Genomic DNA, 19,133 nt, shown 5'->3' on the forward strand with positions numbered 1-19,133 from the left:
CTCCAAGGAGAGAAACTGGAGACCGAGCTTCAGCTTTCTTAAGACATTACCCTCCAAACTCATCTTCTGACAACTCCCTTCCTGAGAAAGGGCCTGCTCCAGCTACTTCCGAAGCAGAAACCGTCTGGCTGGGGCATGAGAACCACTTGTTCTATGCCGAAGTCACTGCCCATCAGGGTCCTGGTGTTGCGTCCAAACCCCGGCCTGAGACCGAGAGGTCCCAGCGCATTTCACAGCATGAGAAGTGCCCCCGTTTCCTGCAAGAACCCTTGACTCAGAGTAAAAGTAGTCTCCGGGTTTAGAAACACAAAGTTAAGGCATGAATGATGTGCACGCCATCTGTATGTGTTTCTGGTATTCCACTAAAGTTGAAGGTGTCGTTTTAATTCTCGCAGTCGGCCACTGCCCTACGACAGAACACCCACCCAGATGAACATGTGGGTGCAAGCTGTGCCCCCGCCACGGAGAGGAAGCTGCGAGCGTGGTCGGAGTGCCCGGCGCTGCCCCACGTGTCAGCCGCGCCGACCGAGGGCCCACCCACGCCGACGCTCGCTGCGCTGGACTCACGTGAGATGCCGTCGGTCACTACGATTAGTGGCGAGCAAATACAACGAAGGACCAAATTGAAAATTAATTTAATGCTTGGCTCAAGCTTAATTACATATAATTATCAAACAATAGTCCTTAATTTCCAAAAAGTTCCTCTTTTGAAAACCACAGATCAGAAGGCATAAACTTGGAAACAAGTTCTCCGAATACTCACGGCAGGGTATACACGTGGCAGACGACCTTGGGTGCTGAACTGCCGAGGTGTGTGGCGGACCAGCGAGGCATGTTCTTTATTGCATATGTGACGCACGCATGTGGGGGTTCGGGCGTACGGACCACCGACTGTAGATGCATGCACTTGTAAAAGCTGGCCAGGGGGTGAAATCACGAGGAGACGGGACGGTCAGCCTGAACCCCTGCAGCCCGACGGCAGGTCCACTGTTGCCGAAAACGAAAAGTTCCGCGTGCTTTTAAAAACCCGTGCTGCGCGCGGCGGAGCCCTCGGGAGACCCACAGTGGATGCAGCGCCGGCCTGGGACGGAGGCACGCCGTGTGCCCGGTGACGAAGCCCGCGCACTCGCAGGGTCAAGGCACCACAGCAACAGTGACTGCTAAGGGGGAGGGGGGTGGGGGGCGGGGGCACGCCGGGTCACTCGCCAGCCCTTTGTTCGACAGTGGAGCGGTTTCCCTACGGCATTTGCTACAGTAACTCTCTGCTGTTAACAGACTCGCTCTGCAGAAAAACAGCACAGACTTCCGGGGTGACAGGACCTCCACGGTGGCAGAGAGAGACAGACGCCGCTGCACAGCACGCACTGTCCACGGAGAACTAATGGGCGGGTGAGCTGCACACGCATGTAAAACACTCCCGTGACCCGAGTGCGACAGGCAGTGAGGAAAACACTCATCGCCTTCCGAGAAATGCTCTGAACCCCTTTCATTCCGGAGAAATCGCAGTTCAGGACACGGAGTTGAATATTAATGTTCTTTGTATTAAAACAACAACCATTGTACAGTTTAAGAAACTTTACATATGTACAAAATTTATACATTGGGAATGGTATTAAAGCAAGGGGCTTCTCAGTCTCTAGATCTATTTTCCTTCAATCAAAGACTTAAACTCTTTCACGTTGTGGTCACTTGCAACAGACAGAGCATGATCCAGGGCCCGCACACTTGCGAGGAGCTTCACTATCTGTTTTATGTTCTCCCTGAAAGAGAAAAAAAAAGCAGCAGAATCTCATTAATTTGTACAAAAGCCCTAAAGGAAAAACCTGTTATTAACTTTATGACCTTATTTGAGGTTTTGCAATTAGTATTTCCGAGTATACGTTTTTAAAGAAAAAAAAAACAGAAGTGAGCTATACTGTATTTTAAAATACATGTATCTCCATATAGAACAACAGTTTACACGACTAGCCCAGAGACAGAGGACCCATTTTCAAAACCAAAAACGCCCTAAAGCGTCATTCCCTAAAGAGCCATTTTCATGAAGACCCAGAGAAGGGAAGAAAGCCACCTCCCTCCACACCAGTGCAGGGCCCGCCCGTCGCTCCCCAGACCAGAGCCCTTGGCGGGCGCCCTGAAGCACTCAGATCCCACGGCGGGGGGGGGGGGGGGCCCCTTCACCCCCTCCACCCCGTTTCCTCCGCCTCCGGGGGAAGCCCTTCCCCTCTCATTAAGCCACCCTCCAATTCCGGCAAAGGTCAGAACCTCGAGCCCTGCTCAGACACAGGTCACCGGCCAGCCCAGCCTCGGGTCCCAAAGGGAGGGGAGGGGCGGGGCTGGCCTGAGAGCCTGCATCTCCAGCTGGTGAGCTCCCAGGTGGTGCAGACGCTGCTGGCCCAGGACCGCCCAGAACCTTCCAGAACGGCCGGGGAGCCGGGGGACAGCTTTGATACCCGGAACGAACAGCACACACGGCACCCCGCCTGCTCATCTCCCCCCAGGAGACCGAGGGGAGTGCCCCCCAGGGGGAGGCTACCACCCGGGCCACGGCAGCCTCCGTGGGGCCTGCTTTACGGGCACCGCACGCAGCAGGCGCCCGAGTGCTCTCCCGCAGAAAGTTAATGCCATTCGTGGACATTTAATTTAAAAAAAAAAAAAACAAAACAGCATGGAAAAGCAAACAAAACTTATCCAAGAAAACACAGCACTTTGAGAAGAGATGTGAGTGACAATAAGTTAACAACCAACACCAAAGATGAAGAAATTAAAATATAAAACAAAGTTACCTGCCAAAGAATTTTACCACTGAAATTTTTACTACCTACTTTGCTTTTAGTTTTTTATCCTAAAAGATAACAACGTTCCTCTTTAAAATAGAAGGTCCTTTTATACAGAAGAGGGATAAGATTAATGGTGTGATTTAAATGAAAATGAAACCATATTAGGAATGTTATATGAAATGCAGCGTTCAAAAAGAAAATACTCTCAAATTGTGCTAATTTATTATTTACTTTTTATGCTAGAGATTTATTCCAAACGAACATCCAAAACAATGTCCCCCCAAAAAATTGCAATTCATTCCTTCTTCCTTGCAGCCTTTGATAAAAAGTGTACAAGCTGCCCCCCAAAAGCCCCGAGGGACGCCCTGTGTGCTCCGACATGGGCACGGGACCCTCCACACAGAGCACCCGTCTGGGGTGGGGTGGGGTGGGGGGACGCTCAGGGCACTCCAGGTCCCACCAACTGGCTCCTCCGGGGCTTACGCCCATGGGAGTGTCCAAGCCCGAGACCCAGGGTGCTCCCAGAACCTGGAACCCCAGCTCTGCAGGGCAGAGATGGAAAACCGTGCCTCATCCGTGCCCCTCGGGCCTGGGCCTTACCAGCAGATTTTCTCAATGCCTGTAAACACATCCTATCGAAAAGGATTAGGTAAAACCACAAAAAGAGAAAATAACGTGTGTTTTTGGTATGTTTACCAATACTAAGTCAACGTACAGTTCAAACTAAAATATAAACATGTGTCTACTTAGCATATTCGCAACACTGAATCTAACAACTGAGGCCTGGATCGCCATTTCACTCAGTCGTCACGAATAATTACCTGGCGTTTCTCTTCTCCACGTCAGAGCAGCCGATGCTGTTCCTGTAGAGCGTGTCCGCCAAGTGCACCAGGTACCGACAGAAGTTCTCCAGCTGGGAAATGGTCCGCTCTCCCTGCAGGTTGGCGAACCACTGCCTGGGGAAGCAGCTGACGACCTGCGGGGGAGGCGCGGGGCGGGGCGCTGACCCGGAGCCGGCGGCCGGGCCCACGGCCGAGCCTAAACCACGGGGACCCCGAGTTCCACCGGGGGACTCACCACCGGACTTTGTGCCAGTTACTTTGAAGGGAAGTTCTTTTCAACCTACATCGACCATATATCTTTCCTTCACACACCTGAATTTCTACTCGAACACACGCGAGAGGTACTCAAAGCAGAAGCAAATAGTGTGTCCAGTCTATGACTACATATCAGGGACGTAATACTGACAACCAGCGGCTTCACCCTCAGTCTCCCAGGAAGCCCTGAACGCACGACTCTCCTGCGCCGGCAGCGCTGGACTTGAGAGCACGAGCAGCCGCACTGCCACATGCTGCCCCCCTGCCCCAGGCTGGGCACGCGGGCCCAGACACCACGCAGGCAGTGCAGTGGGGCGGGCCCGGAGCGCAGGGAAGAGCCTCCCCCAGAGGGGCAGCGAGGGCAAGGGCCTCAGCAGGTGGCAGGGCCCGGGGGCAGGACAGACCCATGAGCAGGGAGGCCAGCCCCCCACCGGGAAGGCAGCCCAGGAAAGGGCGTCCGCCCGGTGTGCAGGGGACCCAGGGGCTCGGAGCAGCGACCGTGTCCAGGGCCGGGGCTGAGTGGGGGCTGGGGGCCTGGGCGCAGCGTGCAGGAAAGCAAGACGGCGTTCCCCAGAAATGAGAGGGCATGTCCCAAGGTCACAGAGGTCAGTGTGGAGGGACTGCCACTGATGAAACCTGCTGGAGACGCAGAATCTGAACCTACTGACACCATCAGACAGACCTCAACTGAGAGACATTCCACAAAGTAACGCGTCTGTCATCTTTGAAAATGCCAAGGTTAGGAAGGTCGAGGACAGACTGAGGGCCTGACTGTTCCAGAGCAGCGAGACTGCGCAGACGAGACAATCGGGTGCGAGAGAGGTGGCCCGGGAGCCGCCGCCGACCGGCTCGGCTATCGGTGGTGTCACCGACAGTCACCACGGAACTCAGGCTGCGGTGACACGGTCACCTCCGGGGCTGATGGCCGCGTCGGAGTCGGGGAGAGAGTACCCGTGTTTACAGGACGCAGGCCCGGCAGTGTCGGGGCGCTGGAGGGCGCCCTGCCAGAGACACCCCGACGCTGTCTGGAAAAACTGCACTGCACTCGCAAGTCTGTTTTAATTCTGTGACTTTCAAAAACTATTCTTAAAAAAGACCAAATTATGGAACTCATATGTAAAGTAGAAAAAACAATATTAAAAAAAAAAATTTCTCTCCTCAGCCAGCATGGCTCAGCGGGTTGGGCACTGTCCCACAAACCAAAAGGTCGCGGGTTCAACTCCCCGTCAGGGCCCAGCCCTGGGTTTGGGTTCGGCCCCGGCTGGGGTGCGTGCAGGAGGCAGCCCATCCATGTTTCTCTCACAGCTGTTTCTCTCCCTGCCTTTCTCCCTCCCTTCTCTCTCTGTCTGGAATCCGTAAAAGAAAAAAAAAATTAAAAATTGTTTCTTAAATGAGAAAAGAAACTATTTCTTTAGTATCACTGAAAAAAAAAGCACTTACTCAATTCTTAAAAATTCTTCAATTAAAACTTTTATGAACAGCTATAAAAATACTGACACAGGTAGATGGATGTACGGATGGAAATACACGTATTAACAGGACAAATCTTTGTGTAAAGAAGGCCACAGGAGCCCTGGCTGGTGTGGCTCAGCGGACTGAGCGCTGGCCAGGTCCCCAGTGGGGGGCTTGTGAGAGGTAACCACACACTGATGTGTCTCTCGCTCTTTCTCCCTCCCTTCCCCTCTCTCTAAAACTGAAAAGAAAAGAAGGCCATGCAGGTGGAGCCACCTGGGTGGTACAGTGACCGCCAACCTCACACTAAGCCCAGCAAGCAAAGGGGTTTCCGTGAAGTCTCGAAATTCCCTTCAAACACTCAAAACAATCCATTTTAACTTCCGTGCCTTGAAAACGCGAGTATGTACCATTTAACTCACATTTTGGGCTTTCTTGATGCTGTCGTCTCCGCACTCCGAGTTCTGAAAGGCCATGAGAATGTACCTGTTCAACAGGCCGTCGATGGCCAGCTCCTGCAGGGTCTTGTTCGAGAAGATGCCGCTCCACTGGAGGAAGTTCCCCAGCAGCTGGGAAGGAGAGACGAATGGCGGGGTGAGCGGCCGTGACCTGCGGCTCCCGTCTTGCCCTGCCCGATCCCGGCGGCCCTGCCTTCCCCCTTGGTCTCTGCAGAGTCACTCCTCAGGGACAAAGGGGACCTTTGGTGGCTCACTGGTCAGGGTCTCCGTGCCCCTTGCCAACTGCTCCCCCGGCCTCCAACTTCTCCCTGCCCCGAGGCCACGGGCTCCCTGTCTGACACCTCCGCTGGACTGCAAAGGCCACGAGGCTCCGCCTCCATCCGAGTCAGGGCTTCAGCCCCAGACTCGGGAGGCCCCGGGCACTCTGTTTTCCGAACACACCGGCAGCACGGCCTTCTGCTGACCAGCGTGGACCTAACTGTGGGACTCAGAGTTCGTTTTCTCCTATGGAAACATCAAACCTGAATAAACGTTGGGAAAAACTACTTTGCAAAATGGAGACTCTCTCTGTATACGTGTATCTAAGCCTATGGAGTAAAATACAAACGTACTTTCCGAAATCCTACACATAACGTCAGGCAAAGCTGGGGTCTCTCAGGCACCCTACACATACGCACCTTAACTGACGACCAAAACTGCCGCTGAAAAAACAAGGCGGGCCCCGAGTTTTTGTTCTCGAGGACGCTGAAAGGGAAACACACCGCGGTCAGGCGCTTCACCCAGCAGTACGTGCCACGTGCTTCCCAGAAGAGGGCGCTTCCCCGAGTAAAACGGGTAACGAGGGAATTACGTGACTTTAAAACCTCTCCAAACGACTCCAGTCCAGGAGGCAGTAAGTCTAAACAGTGGAAGCTGACCCCGAGCCACAGAGGACGAACCAAGAGCGTCCCTCGCACGACTCTCTGCTCGGGGAGCCGTGTCCCGCCGCGCTGGGCCCTTCGGGCTTCAGTCCGCACGGCAGGGGCGAAGTTCACGGTTCGCGTGACCGTCGCGGGAAGGTTTCTCCCCTGTGCCGCTCTCGGGGGCCACTCACTTTTTGGGATATAAGGGCATGAACACGTCGTCGTCCAAAGTTCTCCTCATTCTCAGCAAGAGCGCCTTCAGGTACAGCTGAAACAGACCACGCACTCTGGTCAGGGCTGTGTCAGACTAAAAACTAAAACACAGTAGCAACAGCCAACAGTAACAGGCCGCATTCCGGATCACAGACCGAGCGCCCAGCTTTGAGCGAGCGCTCTTACCGAGTCTCCCGCTCCCCTCACCCAGAGCCCGAGGTCCCCGATACCCACCGCTGCCCTGGCTCCCCAACCCCAACCCCGGCCTGAAGCCCCCGAGAAACCCCTCACCTCCCCCCACCTGCTCTGTGAGGGTCTGGATCAGACACGACCTGGCTCTTCCCGGAACTACGCCCCTGAAAATGCAGCGGTGACAAAGAGCACTTTGCCACGTCTGAACAGCTCTTCAGAACGGCCAGTGAGGGACAACAGCAATTGGAAATTTGGAAACTAGTGGTAAAAGAATGCTTGGTGGTTTCACGTGCTATTTACTGTTTTAGCACTTAAGCCATCAATAATTACCCATTCTAGTAATTTTACATTTTCCTTCTTCCTGAAAAACACAGGTCTCACAGAGACGCCTGACTAGTCCCACTGAGAGTGAGGGGGGCGTCAGGGAGGGTGCGAGCAGGAAACCGGGAGGCGCCCTTCCTTCCATGCGCACCCCGTGACTCGGACACCTGTCGCCTCACGTTCTGTACGTTTCAGGCTTTCATAAAGGACCAGGGGGCCCAGGCAGGCGAACCGGACTTTCCGGCTGACTTGGGACACACCCCCTTACTCTCCCGGCCCCGCTCACCTTCCAGAGGCCGGGGAGGACGGAGACCTTTCCGGGCAGCACCCACTCACCTGCGTGTTCCTGTTCTCCGCGTTCACCACCGAGGGGTATCCGTCCACTAGTTTCAACGTGATCCCCACCATCCTCGACGTCTGCGTCGTGGAGAAAGGGTCCCACATGTTCTCCGCTATCACTGTCCGGGAACAGGCCGAGTGAGGGGCGACACGGTCGGGTCACAGCTGGCCGGACCCGGGCCGGGGCCGAGCGGTCTGCGGTGTACAGGCGCCAATTCCCCGCCCCCCGCCCCCCGGAGAACAAGCCCCTGGGCAGTCAGCCAGCTGTGGGAAGGCCGAGGGCGAGGCAGATGTGGGGAGGACACAGATTCCTCTGTGTTCTACTGCTCCGTAAAAATAAAAACGGGGAAAAAGTTTCAGTGTCCTAACAAATACTGTGCCAACACCAAGAATTTCCAACTAAACTTCTAAACTTATTTTTACCACTTTACACCGGCTCCCGCACCCGTGATTTCTAACCCTGGGAGACACTGATGATAATGCGAGAAACTTCTCTCAGCGAAGCGCACAGGGCCCCACGCCCACGCATGCCCCAGGCAGTTGTCACGGGGCTGCCGTGACAACTCGACCTCTGGGCTGGGCAGTGACCTCACCGTTCATGAGGTGACTGCCGCGGCCCCGGAAGCCCGGTGCCCGAGGAGCCCGGGGCCCAGGCGTGCGGCTCGGGACTCACCTGTGAGCTTGGGAAGGAGCACCTTCTCCACGACCGTGGGCAGCAGCGCCACGTCCACGTCGCCCCGCTCCTGCTCCCGCTCCTCGCAGCCGTAGAACAGCAGGGACTCGAACCACAGCATGCTCTCGAAGTCCCGGCACTGGGCCTGCAGCAGCAACAAGGGCACCCCGGCACATGCAGACCGCTGCTTCCGGCCACTAGGAGGGCCGTCAGACCTGGGCCTGACCTCTGGCCACAAACAAGGCACAAGTGGACAGAACATGGGGGGACCCCCGTTTTCAGACCACGCAGCACAGGCAGCACAGGCCTGGGGCCCTTGAAGGAAGGGAACGGAGTGGGGTGACCGCACCAGGAGGGCAGGGCAGGGAGAGGCTGCAAACTGAGCGGGGGCTCGCTGAGCTGGGGGGCAGGACCGGGGGATGCGGGGCTAACACCCCAGTCCCTACAGGGCAGCAGGAGCCCTCCTGGGGGAGGGAACCCCAGCAGCAGATGGCCCTGCCAAGCCCCTGGGACATTCGTACGTGGACCCCGCACGAGGTCTGGCAGGGCTGTGTGTCACCCTTTCGGTCATCTCCAGGGTTCCACCCTCAGCTGCCCCCTGTACACGGCCCAGCCACCCCACCGCCCTCCCTTGGCTCCTCCACGTGTCGGGGACTTGCACAGCCTGTCTGGAACACCACCACTACACGCACGGGCAAATTCTAGTCTCCTCTCCTGCACCTGAGGCCGACAGGTCCCACGGGTCCCACCTCCCAGCCCAGCAGCCTGTCTCACCCTCCCGAGTCCCACTGCCCCCGCCTTGGTATTAGCAGTTCCGGCCCTCATTCCACACAGCTCCAAGTTCTGGGACCCAAGGACCACGTTCCCCCCGCTCATTCACGGCCCCGGTCCAGGGTCCCCAGGAGTAACCTGGGGACCGAGAAGGGCACCGCACACCAACTGAAGAGCAATGGCTGGCTCCCGAGCGCTGTAGAGACGCAGACCCCAGGCCGCGGCCAGTCACCACCAGGCCCATCATAGCCCTGTGCCCCCGAGACACACCTCGCAGAAGCTCACAGCCCTAGCCTGGAGGTTAGAACCACCCAGGCGTCGTGCTGTGCGGCTTTCTCGCGGTGACGGAAGCCACCCACCTCGAGAGGAGTCCAGGTGAGGAGCTGCAGCCGTATGAGGGGGTTGAACAGCTTCGGCAGGCACAGGCCAATGTAAGCATCCTTGTAGGACGTGTAGTACTTTGAGCGCCACGCTTCGAACTGCGACTTAATGCAGTCGATGGAACAGAAGCTCTCCAGGACGTCTTCAAAGATCTTGCTGGACTCTTTTGAAATGCGATCTGAAACAGCAGAGCCCCGGACGCCCAGGTTCAGTAGGATCTAGACAAGACACAGCTCAGTGTTTCCAGCGTTTCCTCTGCAGCTCGGGCATCAGAGACGGGCTCGCCGACAAGGGAACGACTGTTAGTTACAGTTTAAAGGAGAGGGTCAACAGGCTAGTGCAGGCTTCCACCCGGAGCGCAGCCCTTTCTCCCGAATGGCCCAGCGTGTGCTGTTTTCTGTGGTGCCGTTCGGCTGAAGGGCGCCTGCCCCAGCAGCTCGGGTCAGATCTCAGTTCCCGAGGCGTGCCAGCTGCCAGGACACCAAGTGCCAACTCCGCCCCGGCCCCTCCTCCCACCGACCGCTGGGTCAATGACACACGTGCGCCACAACCCGTGACCAACGTCTCCCCTTCCCTAGCCGCTGCCAGCTGCAGCAGCTGCCACCGGCGAGCATCAGCGATGGACTCAGCGGTGGGTGAGTGAAAGGGGGTGCGGTGGCCCAGGTGACTTGGGGGGGGCGATCTGTACCATGGAGAGACCTAGTGGGGGCGACACCTCAAAGCTCAACCTTCTCAAAATCAACCTTCACATCACCAGCGGTGGGGCGACCACCTGTCATGTTACTGTGTGTGCAGGAACTAACAGCACCTTGTATGAAGCATTCTTGCCAAAAAAAGTCAACCTCAGTCTGATCGAGGTTCCAGACCGGAATTCCGGTTCCCAGGGAGAACGAGCTGCCGGCGCGAGGACACAGGCCGACCTGGGGCGGAGGCCGCTCTGCACGACAGCCCTGGTCTCTCCGAGAGGCCGGCATCTCACACACACACTGCAGCACCGGGGGTGCATGCGCGGCGTGCTCGTGAACTTGCGCTAATTCTCGACAAAATGGTGTCAGAACCACATGCAGGGCCGGACCCCGTGTGGGCGCTGGTTTGGGGGACACAGAACCCCCCACAAAACGGGCACCAAAGTGTTGCCCCGTTTGCCTCAGGAGGCTGCCACGGAGGCCACAGAGCGCAGACGTGACACAGGAATTTTAGCTGGGCCCTGACCACGCGGCCCAGGCGGCCAGAGCGCCGTCTGGATGCTCCAAGGTTGCGAGCCCCACCCCGGGCGGGGCGCGTGGGAGCAGCCACCAGGGGTGACATTGCTAGGCAGAACAGCCAACGGATGTCTTTCTTCCTTCATCTCTCTTTTGAAAATCAATTAAGTAAAAAAGTGTTTAACTTTTGAAAAAAATTAAATTTTTTTTTGTTTAATGTTTAACTTTTTGAAAAAAGTTAAATCTTTTTTTGGTTACTCTTCTTGGGTGTGACAACGGTGTTGTGATCAGGCAGAGAGATACCCTTGTTCTGGGAGCACAGGGAAGTTCTCGGAGGCAGGTCTCGTGACGTGTGTAAGCTACTTCTGCAGGGTCGGCAAACACACACACACACACACACACACACGCGTACGTGTCCACGCACACGGAGTTCAAGCCGCCCGGCTGGACGGCGCTAGGACCCGAATCTGGATGACAGGCACGTGGGGGATCGCCGTGTCATTCTTCAGGTTTTCTGTGTGTGCTCGCCACTGGTCACCGTAAGTAAGGGGGGAAAGTAACTTCCTCCAGCTGGGGTCCCAAAGGCTTGCAGCCGGCCAACTCTCCATGATCACAGCCACGGTGGGAGATGGAGGCTTCCATTCAGGGGCCCTCCTGGAAACGCCGGGCACACACCAGCACCAACTGTTCCTCCCGGCTGACGCTGCTCAGGCCCCCGAATCAGGGGGCCCCCTCGGGTCTCTTGCCCCCACCCGCTCTGCCTTTCCCGGCCAGGTGGCCCCCTCAGCACCGGCGGACTTCCCGGCACTTACACTCCCCGACTCTGAAGAGCAGCGTCTGCTCTGACACAAGTGCTGAACACCCCACGCCCCCTGGGGCGGGGGTCACGCCCTCTGTGAGAGCTCGTCGTGCTGCTCGGAGTGAAAGCGGGCGCAAGTCTCCGTGACGCGGGAACGGGGGCCGGTCCCCACGGGGGCCACGGGCCCACACGCCACCGTTTCCGGTGAAAGCCCCACCGCCCCCGCGGAAGCCACGCGACAACGACGCCGTTTCCCGGTGCACGCCCGACCTTTCTCCAGGTTGAAATTGGTGATGTCCGTGGACGTTTCTTCGTCGTCACTGGAAAGGCCCTCCAGGTGGTCCGCCATCTTCCCGGTCTGCTCTCGGGCTTGCCGCCGCCGAGTCCTGCGGGACACACACCGAGCTCCCAACCTGGACCCGGCAACGCCTGCCGCTCGGCCCCGCCGGCAGCGGCCCCACGCGGACCCACCTCCTGGCCTCCCGCTCCGCGATCCGGCGCTTCGCGTGCTCCTGACACAGGGCCCGGTCTCGCCCGAAGGAGTCGAGGTTCGGCGCCATCAGAGCCTTATCTGCAAGACAACACCGGCCCCAGTCACACGCCGCCCCCGCCGATCCCGAGGAAAGAGTCTGCACAGAACAAGCCACAACGACAGACTGCGTGCTACCCCCGGCGCCGGCCCGGCCGCAGCCGGCACCTGACTGACCGCCTTCTAGTTTAGAGCGAGTCCCGCGTCACCCTGTGCACCCCCGAGAGGAGAAGAGAAGTCAGAGCCCTCCAGAGGTGCAACTGGACAGAACCCCCCTTTCTACGTCTGAGGAGCAGATGCTGGCGCTACCCCGACGGCCCAGCGAGTTAACGAGCCGCACTCCCTGTGCAGCACAGGGAGGGGGACGGCAGGTCACTTTCTGGGAGACGCCTCAGCACCGCACGGTGGATGGCGTGAAGTGACAGGAGAGGGACCGGACAGGGCGCGAAAGCAGCTCTGCCGCAGAGGTGTGCTCTCCACCACCGGCTCTGGGCAAGGGCACACTGACTCCCGTGCAGCCTGAAAACCACCTGACCAGGGCCAACTCTCACTCTCAAACACTGCTCTTTGACAGCACAATCCCTGTCTCTTTTTTACCTGCTTTCCGTCTTTCTTTTTTAACTTCCTAGGGCAATTTTTAGGCTTCAGCTTCCCACCTGCCTGCCTCAATTTACACCTGCTCGCCCTATTCTCAGTTTCCAGGAGGTGATTCCTGTTCTGAGGGACATCCCTTCCCGGCAGCACCCCCCGCTGGTCTGACCTGCCACCTGCACTGTCCCTGGGGCGTCTGTCCCTCCACAGGCCCCCCCTCGTCTCCCCGTGGCAGAGCCACACCGGGAGGATGGCTGTCACATGCTGGGTCCTCACCAACTCTGCCCGCTGGTTCTGCAACTGCAGACGAGACGAGGCGGGAGGAAACCCACTCGCCACGGGGTGACGACGTGAGGACCTGCCTCGTGTGGGCAGCGATGGGAAGGGAACCCCCCGGGGGCGGCAGGGGAACCCACGTAAGATGGAAGGAGCTTTCGTGCACCCCCCGCCCCCCGGCACCAGGGAACACTGTGGCAGCCCTCTGCCCTGCGGCGTCCAACAACCCCGGGCCCCGCTGCTCTCAAAGCTGGCGTTCTCGCTGAGCTTTTCATCCGGGCACCAGAGCAGCTCAGAGGTTAGGGAGGACGTCCCAGCGTTCACGAACCCCAAGGGAAGAGTCACACAACGATGCCCCTGCTTCACCTCGAATGTGCGTTCACGGCACGCCGTGATGAACCCGTTAAAAAGCCCCAAACTACAAAAACGATCCCTGCCTCCTTAAGAGGTATCTTCACTAAAGACATGTTTTAAGGAATATGCGTTACTACAATAAATATTTAAAATGTAGCCACGCTTATGGATTTTTAAAAATCAATACTGAGGCAGGTGGGACGGTGGGGGGCCCTCCTCTCTGTGAGAACCACACGCAGCAGCTGTGATTACTGCTTACGGATCTGAAGAGAGGAATTCCCGGCCTCCTCGTTTCTCTACAAAAACACCCGAAGTGCAGTCGGCGCTTCAACGCCCCGTGCGGTTTCCCTGAGTCTCTGGCAGTTACCGAGCACTTCCTCTAGGGCAGCCTTTTTCACTCTCGCGTTCCTTTCCTATTTCCTTCCAACTCTCAACCTGATTAACCTGTATCACCATTCACCTCTTACTTCTAATTCTAGGTAAGTAAGCAGCTCCAGATTGAGAAGGATGGGCTGTAAGTGGGAGCGAGCATCAGACGAAAGGCACGGCTCACGTGAACCCTCGGACTGAAAAGGAAACTACGTCCCTTCCTCCGTGTGACGGTCACCTGCAGCCTGCCCCCGAAGCCTGCTTCGGGGCCAGACGGGAGCCCGCAGGGACACGCTCGCTGGCCAGGCGCCCAGCACAGCGACCCTCCCGTCCAAACTCAGGGGCGGCACCGAGGCCGAGCCACCCGCCGCAGGGCTCCCGCGTCCCACTCGCTCCGTGCCGCTCTGCCCTGCCAGGCACGCCGGAGGGAGGGTGCTCTCTCGCGGACCCTACGCGACAAAGCGCTGTTTTCGGGAAGCCTAACACCGAGGCCCTGTCACTCGGATGACCTGAGGTGGCCGTTCAGCATGCAGGTGACAGGCCACCACCTGGGACCCGGGAAGGCTCTCTGGGAGGGGACCGGGAACCTGCACCGGGAAGGACCGCCGCGGGAGCTCTGCCGCACGCGTGCGTTTGGGACCCGCCGGCACAGGCGGTGGAGGGTGGAGGGTGGCGGCGACGGCCCAACCAACCCGTGCCGCCGGGAGGGTCTCTGTTCTAGCGCCCGAGGCACAGCAGGGGGTGGAGAAAACAGAGCAAAGAAGCTTACAATATCTGGTTGAACAATCTCAGCTAAACTCTTTCCTAAGCGGGTTCCAATTAATTGTGGTTTTCCGTAACACCACAATTACAGTGAAAGGAATCACAGTGAAAGGAATATAAATTCAATTTCTAAATTTTTACACTAATATTTCAAGAAACGTAGGAATCAACTGACTCACTGGAAAACCTAGTATCGTTTGCAAGACAAACTGCAAAATGCAAGCAATTTTGCTTTCATCTAAAAGAGGAAGCTCGAAGCTCATCTGTCCTGTAGAAGAAAACCGCTCTGCATGCCCTCCCCCACAACCCTCGGGCCCTAAACTTGGAGTCTCCCCGTGGCCACTCACAGCAGGGGCGTCGGCACTGCCGACGGGACGGGTGTGGGGACAGAAACCAGTCAGAGCCGAACAGATGGCGGTTTCACGGTAAGACCCCACGAGGTGTCTCCTGACGCCAGGGAGTAACAGTGCGTGCCGGGAGGGGGGGCTGCCCGCACCCGGCCCCGGTCTCCCAGCCCCTGGGAGCTGCTCTGCTTCCTTAAACACGGCCCCCGCTGCGGTCTCCCCGCTAGGGCTACCTAGCACGAGCAAGGGAACCCCTTCATCTACACACACGAGGTGCCCTGAGGTCTCTAAGTTTCGGTCGGGCTGCACTAAGTGAACAAGGTTGTTTAATGAATAATAAAAACCTTCAAGATGGACTGACTTGAATGGCTCGAAAACTCCGAGGATTCATCTTTAATATCATCTTGTCGTCTTTGGACAAGGCGGGAGGCTCGCTGTTTATACAGCTGGTGCATCGCGGACTCAAGCTCGTTAATCAGGGGCACCTGCGGGAATACAACACACTCCGTAACAGCGGGCCCCCGCCGCCCGCGCGCGGGCCCCGCGCTCGCTCCGGCCCCGGACGGGCGCGCTCTACGGCGGGACGACCGTGCGTCCCGGGCGCACACGGCGACCCGCTCCTCTGGCGCCCAGGACACGTCCCTTCTTTCAACCCACGTGCGGAGCTACAGTGTCCGGCACCCGTGGCTGGAGCGAAGTTCAGCCAGACACTCGGCGTGTCAGCATCGGTGAAGAAGCCTCAGGAGTTTTACTGCTTTTCTCCGAGAGTCAAGGACCCGGCAGTCCTTTCCAGTCCCCTTGCCCTTTGCCGGCAGCGTGACCTGCCTCCCAGTGCGCGCGGGTCACAGCCCACCGCCAGCGCCCCGACGCCCAGCAGAGGCCACGGCTCTGCGAGCGGGTGCAAGCGGGGCCGCCAGCCGCCCGGCACCAGACCCCCCCCCCCCCCCCCACTCTGCCCCGCTGCGTCCGATCACACGGACGAGGCAAATAAACTTCTTGCTCTCACTAACTTGTCTGGAATCATCCCCAGAAAACTCTTCTCCTCAAATGTTGAAATGTTTCCTTAAGAAAATAACATTCAGCCCTGGCTGGCGTAGCTCAGTGGATTGAGTGTGGGCTGTGAACCAAAGTGTCGCAGGTTCGATTCCCAGTCAGGGCACATGCCTGGGTTGCAGGCCACGGCCCCCAGAAACCGCACATTGATGTTTCTCTCTCTCTCTCTACCTCCCTCCCTTCCCTCTCTAAAAATAAATAAATCTTAAAAGAAAAAGAATACTTAAAGTAACGTCCTTCATGTGAGTGGCCACTTTACGAAGCCAACAAGGTTTCCGGGTGGCTGCCCGTGACTCAGTGCCACGTGGCTCCCGTGGAAAACCAAAGCCCACAGAACGAGGCCCGACTTAAGAGGGAAAAGCAGGAAGCGCTCTGCTGGTGGCCTTGTGCTGTAACCAAATGGCAGGGAACCTCCATGCCCCCCAGCGCCCACCACACGCACCCGAGGGAGCCAGGAAGCCTGGTTTCCCGGCGGTCGGTGCGGCCGGGGCAGCACGGAGTCTGCCGCGAGAGCCCCCGCAGGCGCCCGCAGGACTCCGCTGGGCCAGGAGCGGGCGTTCACAGACGGGCCAGGTAACGGAGTCACCTCGCCCCCGAAGTGCCGCCCTGTGGGCAGCAGGGTCCCCAGACCTGCCCTGACTGTCCCCGGCGGCTGAGCTCAGAGACTGTCTCTGGAGTGTGTGACAGTCCACGTGTCACGCAGTCACCGCGGCGGCGGCGGCGTGCTGGACAGAGCACCCGTGTGGACACCAAGGGCGCTGCTGGTCACTGGTAGAGCTGCTTATGGGATGAGTATCGAGGCAGAAGCTCCGTGAACTGGACGTCCCTGTCGTCTCTTTAACGCGAGACCTGCAAGTCTAGTGGGCCCTATGGCCGTCGCCGTTTCTGAAGAGCTCGGTGTGCAATCGGGAGTACTAGAGAGGTTTACTGAAGTGCTTTCCGAAGCAAAGCGTCTAGCGACAGCTCCCAGGGACAAACGTCACATACAAGTGTGGCTTAGGACCAAGATCCTCTCTCCAGCCACAGAAGGTTGTTAGCTCCCGTCTTGCCCGCTGAGACCCGAGGGCAGTATTAGCGGGAGAGACCGGACCGCCAGCGGCACCACCCTCCACTCCCTGCACAGGGGCCGGCCCGAGCTCCTCCCCCACCCCAGCGCTGTGGGCCCCCAGCCGCGGATCTGCCACAAGGGGCCCACACAGCTCAGCTGCAGCCGCTTCTCCAGAAACCGGGCGGCAGGCACAAGGACGTGGTGAGCCCTGCAGAGGACCCGCTGAGTGCTGCCCTGCCCAGGCCTGACCCCGGCTGGGCGGCCGGCCCCAGGAAAGCCCACGAGGAAGACACGGGCTGGCTTTGGGGTGCTGAAGTGTCAGCAGAGACAGTGACGGGCTACAGCCCCCGTGGGAGCACTCGTGTCCGTGCAGACCCTGCCCCGACCCACAGAGCCAAGGTGAGGGAAGACGTGACCTCTGACCGCACCGCCCGCAAGTTCAGAGACAGGGCGTGCAGCGCACCCCCACTTTAACCTTTTTGAACATAAGGGTGCAAAACCCACGGACGCTTATGAACCCACTCATCAAATAGTAACACTTCTCTTAAAGGAGAACAATCAACCAAGAAGTCATCTGAGAAAAAGGGGGTTTCTCGAGGCAGCTAATATAACAGCATAACTCATCACACTAAAAACATTAACTTCACACTAAAAGTCCGGCTCTCACACTGAAAAAAGACCGTGGGAAAGCGAGCCCGCAGAAGAAACGACAGCCCGCGGGCGGTTTCAGGAACGGAGGCGGCCCGGGCTTCCCTGGGCGAGAGCTGCCAGCAGCCGGGGACCGGCCTCGTCTGGGGGGGGACTGAAAACTGACGCAACTGCGCGTCTCTGTGCGTGTCTGGAGTTACTCGCATGGACGGGTCAAAACTGAGTTTTGACACGAACCATAAAAAACAAACTTCCACCCGATGAAACCCTCAGGCTGCTGACTGGGGGCAGCCCCGCGCCTACCACTCGACTGAGGCGGGGCCGGCCGGGGCCCATCTAAACGGGCCGGGCTAGCCCCCCTTGCTCTCTGCCCAGACGCCACGCCACCACGGGAGGGACGGAGGCCTGCTCGTCACCCCTCGGGCTGGACTCAGGGGGCACTCTCTGGGGGCTACAGAAACCACCTGCACAACGCCACCTAGACCGCCCTCGTTTGCCTTATCAAAGAGAGTAGTATCTTTGCATTCTTACCTTTTCACTGAAACACTCAAGCAAGTCTTGGACATACCCTCGCATTTCTTGCAGAAACTTATACCGTTCACCAGTGCCCCCCGAGGACCCTTCCAGTCTCTCGATGGCCCGGGTGGAGTCCACGCGGCTGCGCAGGTGCTTCTCGCGCTGCTGCTGGTTGGCTCTGTGCGCCTCTTTCATGGCGTCCAACCTGAGGGCGCAGAGGGGCAGACGGAGCCGCTTACTCCCCGCGGCCGGGCGCCCGGGACCCTCGCGACATCACAGTGCACTCAGTGCCACTCTCAGCACACACACTCGCAGGGCGGCAGCCGGCACCTGGACTGCCCGGCTCCCAGAGAAAAGGCAGACGTTCGGACTGCCTGCGAAGTTATGGGGGGCTGCCCGAGACGCACTGCTATGCCCCCCCAGGGCCGGACTGCACCCTGTCCGAATCCAGGACGCGGCAGGTCACAGCTGCAGCCAGCAAGGTCAGGGGTGGCGTCTCTAGGGCTTGGAGGGGCTCCCGCAGAGGGTGTCCATGGTGGGGGGCCAGGGCACAGAGGGACGCGGCCCCTGCTCGGCTCTGGGGCGGGCGGGGCGTCTCCCCCCTGCGCCCGCGCCCGGGCCCCACGACAGCGGCCCCTGCGAGCACAGAGCGAGCACGGAGCGGGAGGACGAGCACGGAGCGGGAGGACGGGTGTCTGCGACGCCGGTCTGCCCTACCTGTCTTTCAGCTGTTTCTTTACCAGATCAATAGTGACGGGAGTCGTCTCGTTACTGGGGGTTTTGAAAGGGGCGGTACTATCTGCTTTTTGAGATTTGCCATCAGCCGATCCGTAGGCCGTGTAGCTGTAGGGAATGCTGTAGGAGGAGCCGTAAGGCATGGCCGGGTAGGCGTTCTGGTAATACATGTTCACTTCGGTGGGCTGGCTTGCTTGAACCTGGAGAAGAAACGGATACATGTGAAAGCTGGTCACTGAAATCACGCCAAAAATAGTATCATGCCTTTAAGGTTACAAAAACCTAACAGCAAAAATTAAACCACTTTCTAAATAGTATGCAATTAAAAATA

The 19,133-nt window shown here is 58.2% G+C and overlaps 1 protein-coding gene across 1 annotated transcript in view; it reads right to left on the reverse strand.

The window, feature by feature from the left end:
• Positions 1 to 1,520: 1,520 nt before the first annotated feature.
• PAXBP1 (PAX3 and PAX7 binding protein 1) overlaps positions 1,521 to 19,133 on the reverse strand; it is a 29,889-nt gene continuing 12,276 nt past the window's right edge. Inside the window, exons 6-18 of the mRNA XM_028503924.2 lie at positions 18,785 to 19,002; positions 18,083 to 18,272; positions 15,164 to 15,287; positions 12,049 to 12,148; positions 11,848 to 11,963; positions 9,555 to 9,754; positions 8,425 to 8,569; positions 7,749 to 7,870; positions 6,878 to 6,954; positions 6,462 to 6,528; positions 5,749 to 5,895; positions 3,599 to 3,753; positions 1,521 to 1,760 (exon numbers count right to left, since the gene is read on the reverse strand). Of these exons, the coding sequence (XP_028359725.1) occupies positions 1,643 to 1,760; positions 3,599 to 3,753; positions 5,749 to 5,895; positions 6,462 to 6,528; positions 6,878 to 6,954; positions 7,749 to 7,870; positions 8,425 to 8,569; positions 9,555 to 9,754; positions 11,848 to 11,963; positions 12,049 to 12,148; positions 15,164 to 15,287; positions 18,083 to 18,272; positions 18,785 to 19,002 (1,779 nt within the window). The 3' untranslated portion in view covers positions 1,521 to 1,642. The remainder of the gene's footprint in view (positions 1,761 to 3,598; positions 3,754 to 5,748; positions 5,896 to 6,461; positions 6,529 to 6,877; positions 6,955 to 7,748; positions 7,871 to 8,424; positions 8,570 to 9,554; positions 9,755 to 11,847; positions 11,964 to 12,048; positions 12,149 to 15,163; positions 15,288 to 18,082; positions 18,273 to 18,784; positions 19,003 to 19,133) is intronic.

The sequence above is a fragment of the Phyllostomus discolor genome, chromosome 2 (genome assembly GCF_004126475.2).
Source record: "Phyllostomus discolor isolate MPI-MPIP mPhyDis1 chromosome 2, mPhyDis1.pri.v3, whole genome shotgun sequence".
Taxonomy (NCBI): domain Eukaryota; kingdom Metazoa; phylum Chordata; class Mammalia; order Chiroptera; family Phyllostomidae; genus Phyllostomus; species Phyllostomus discolor.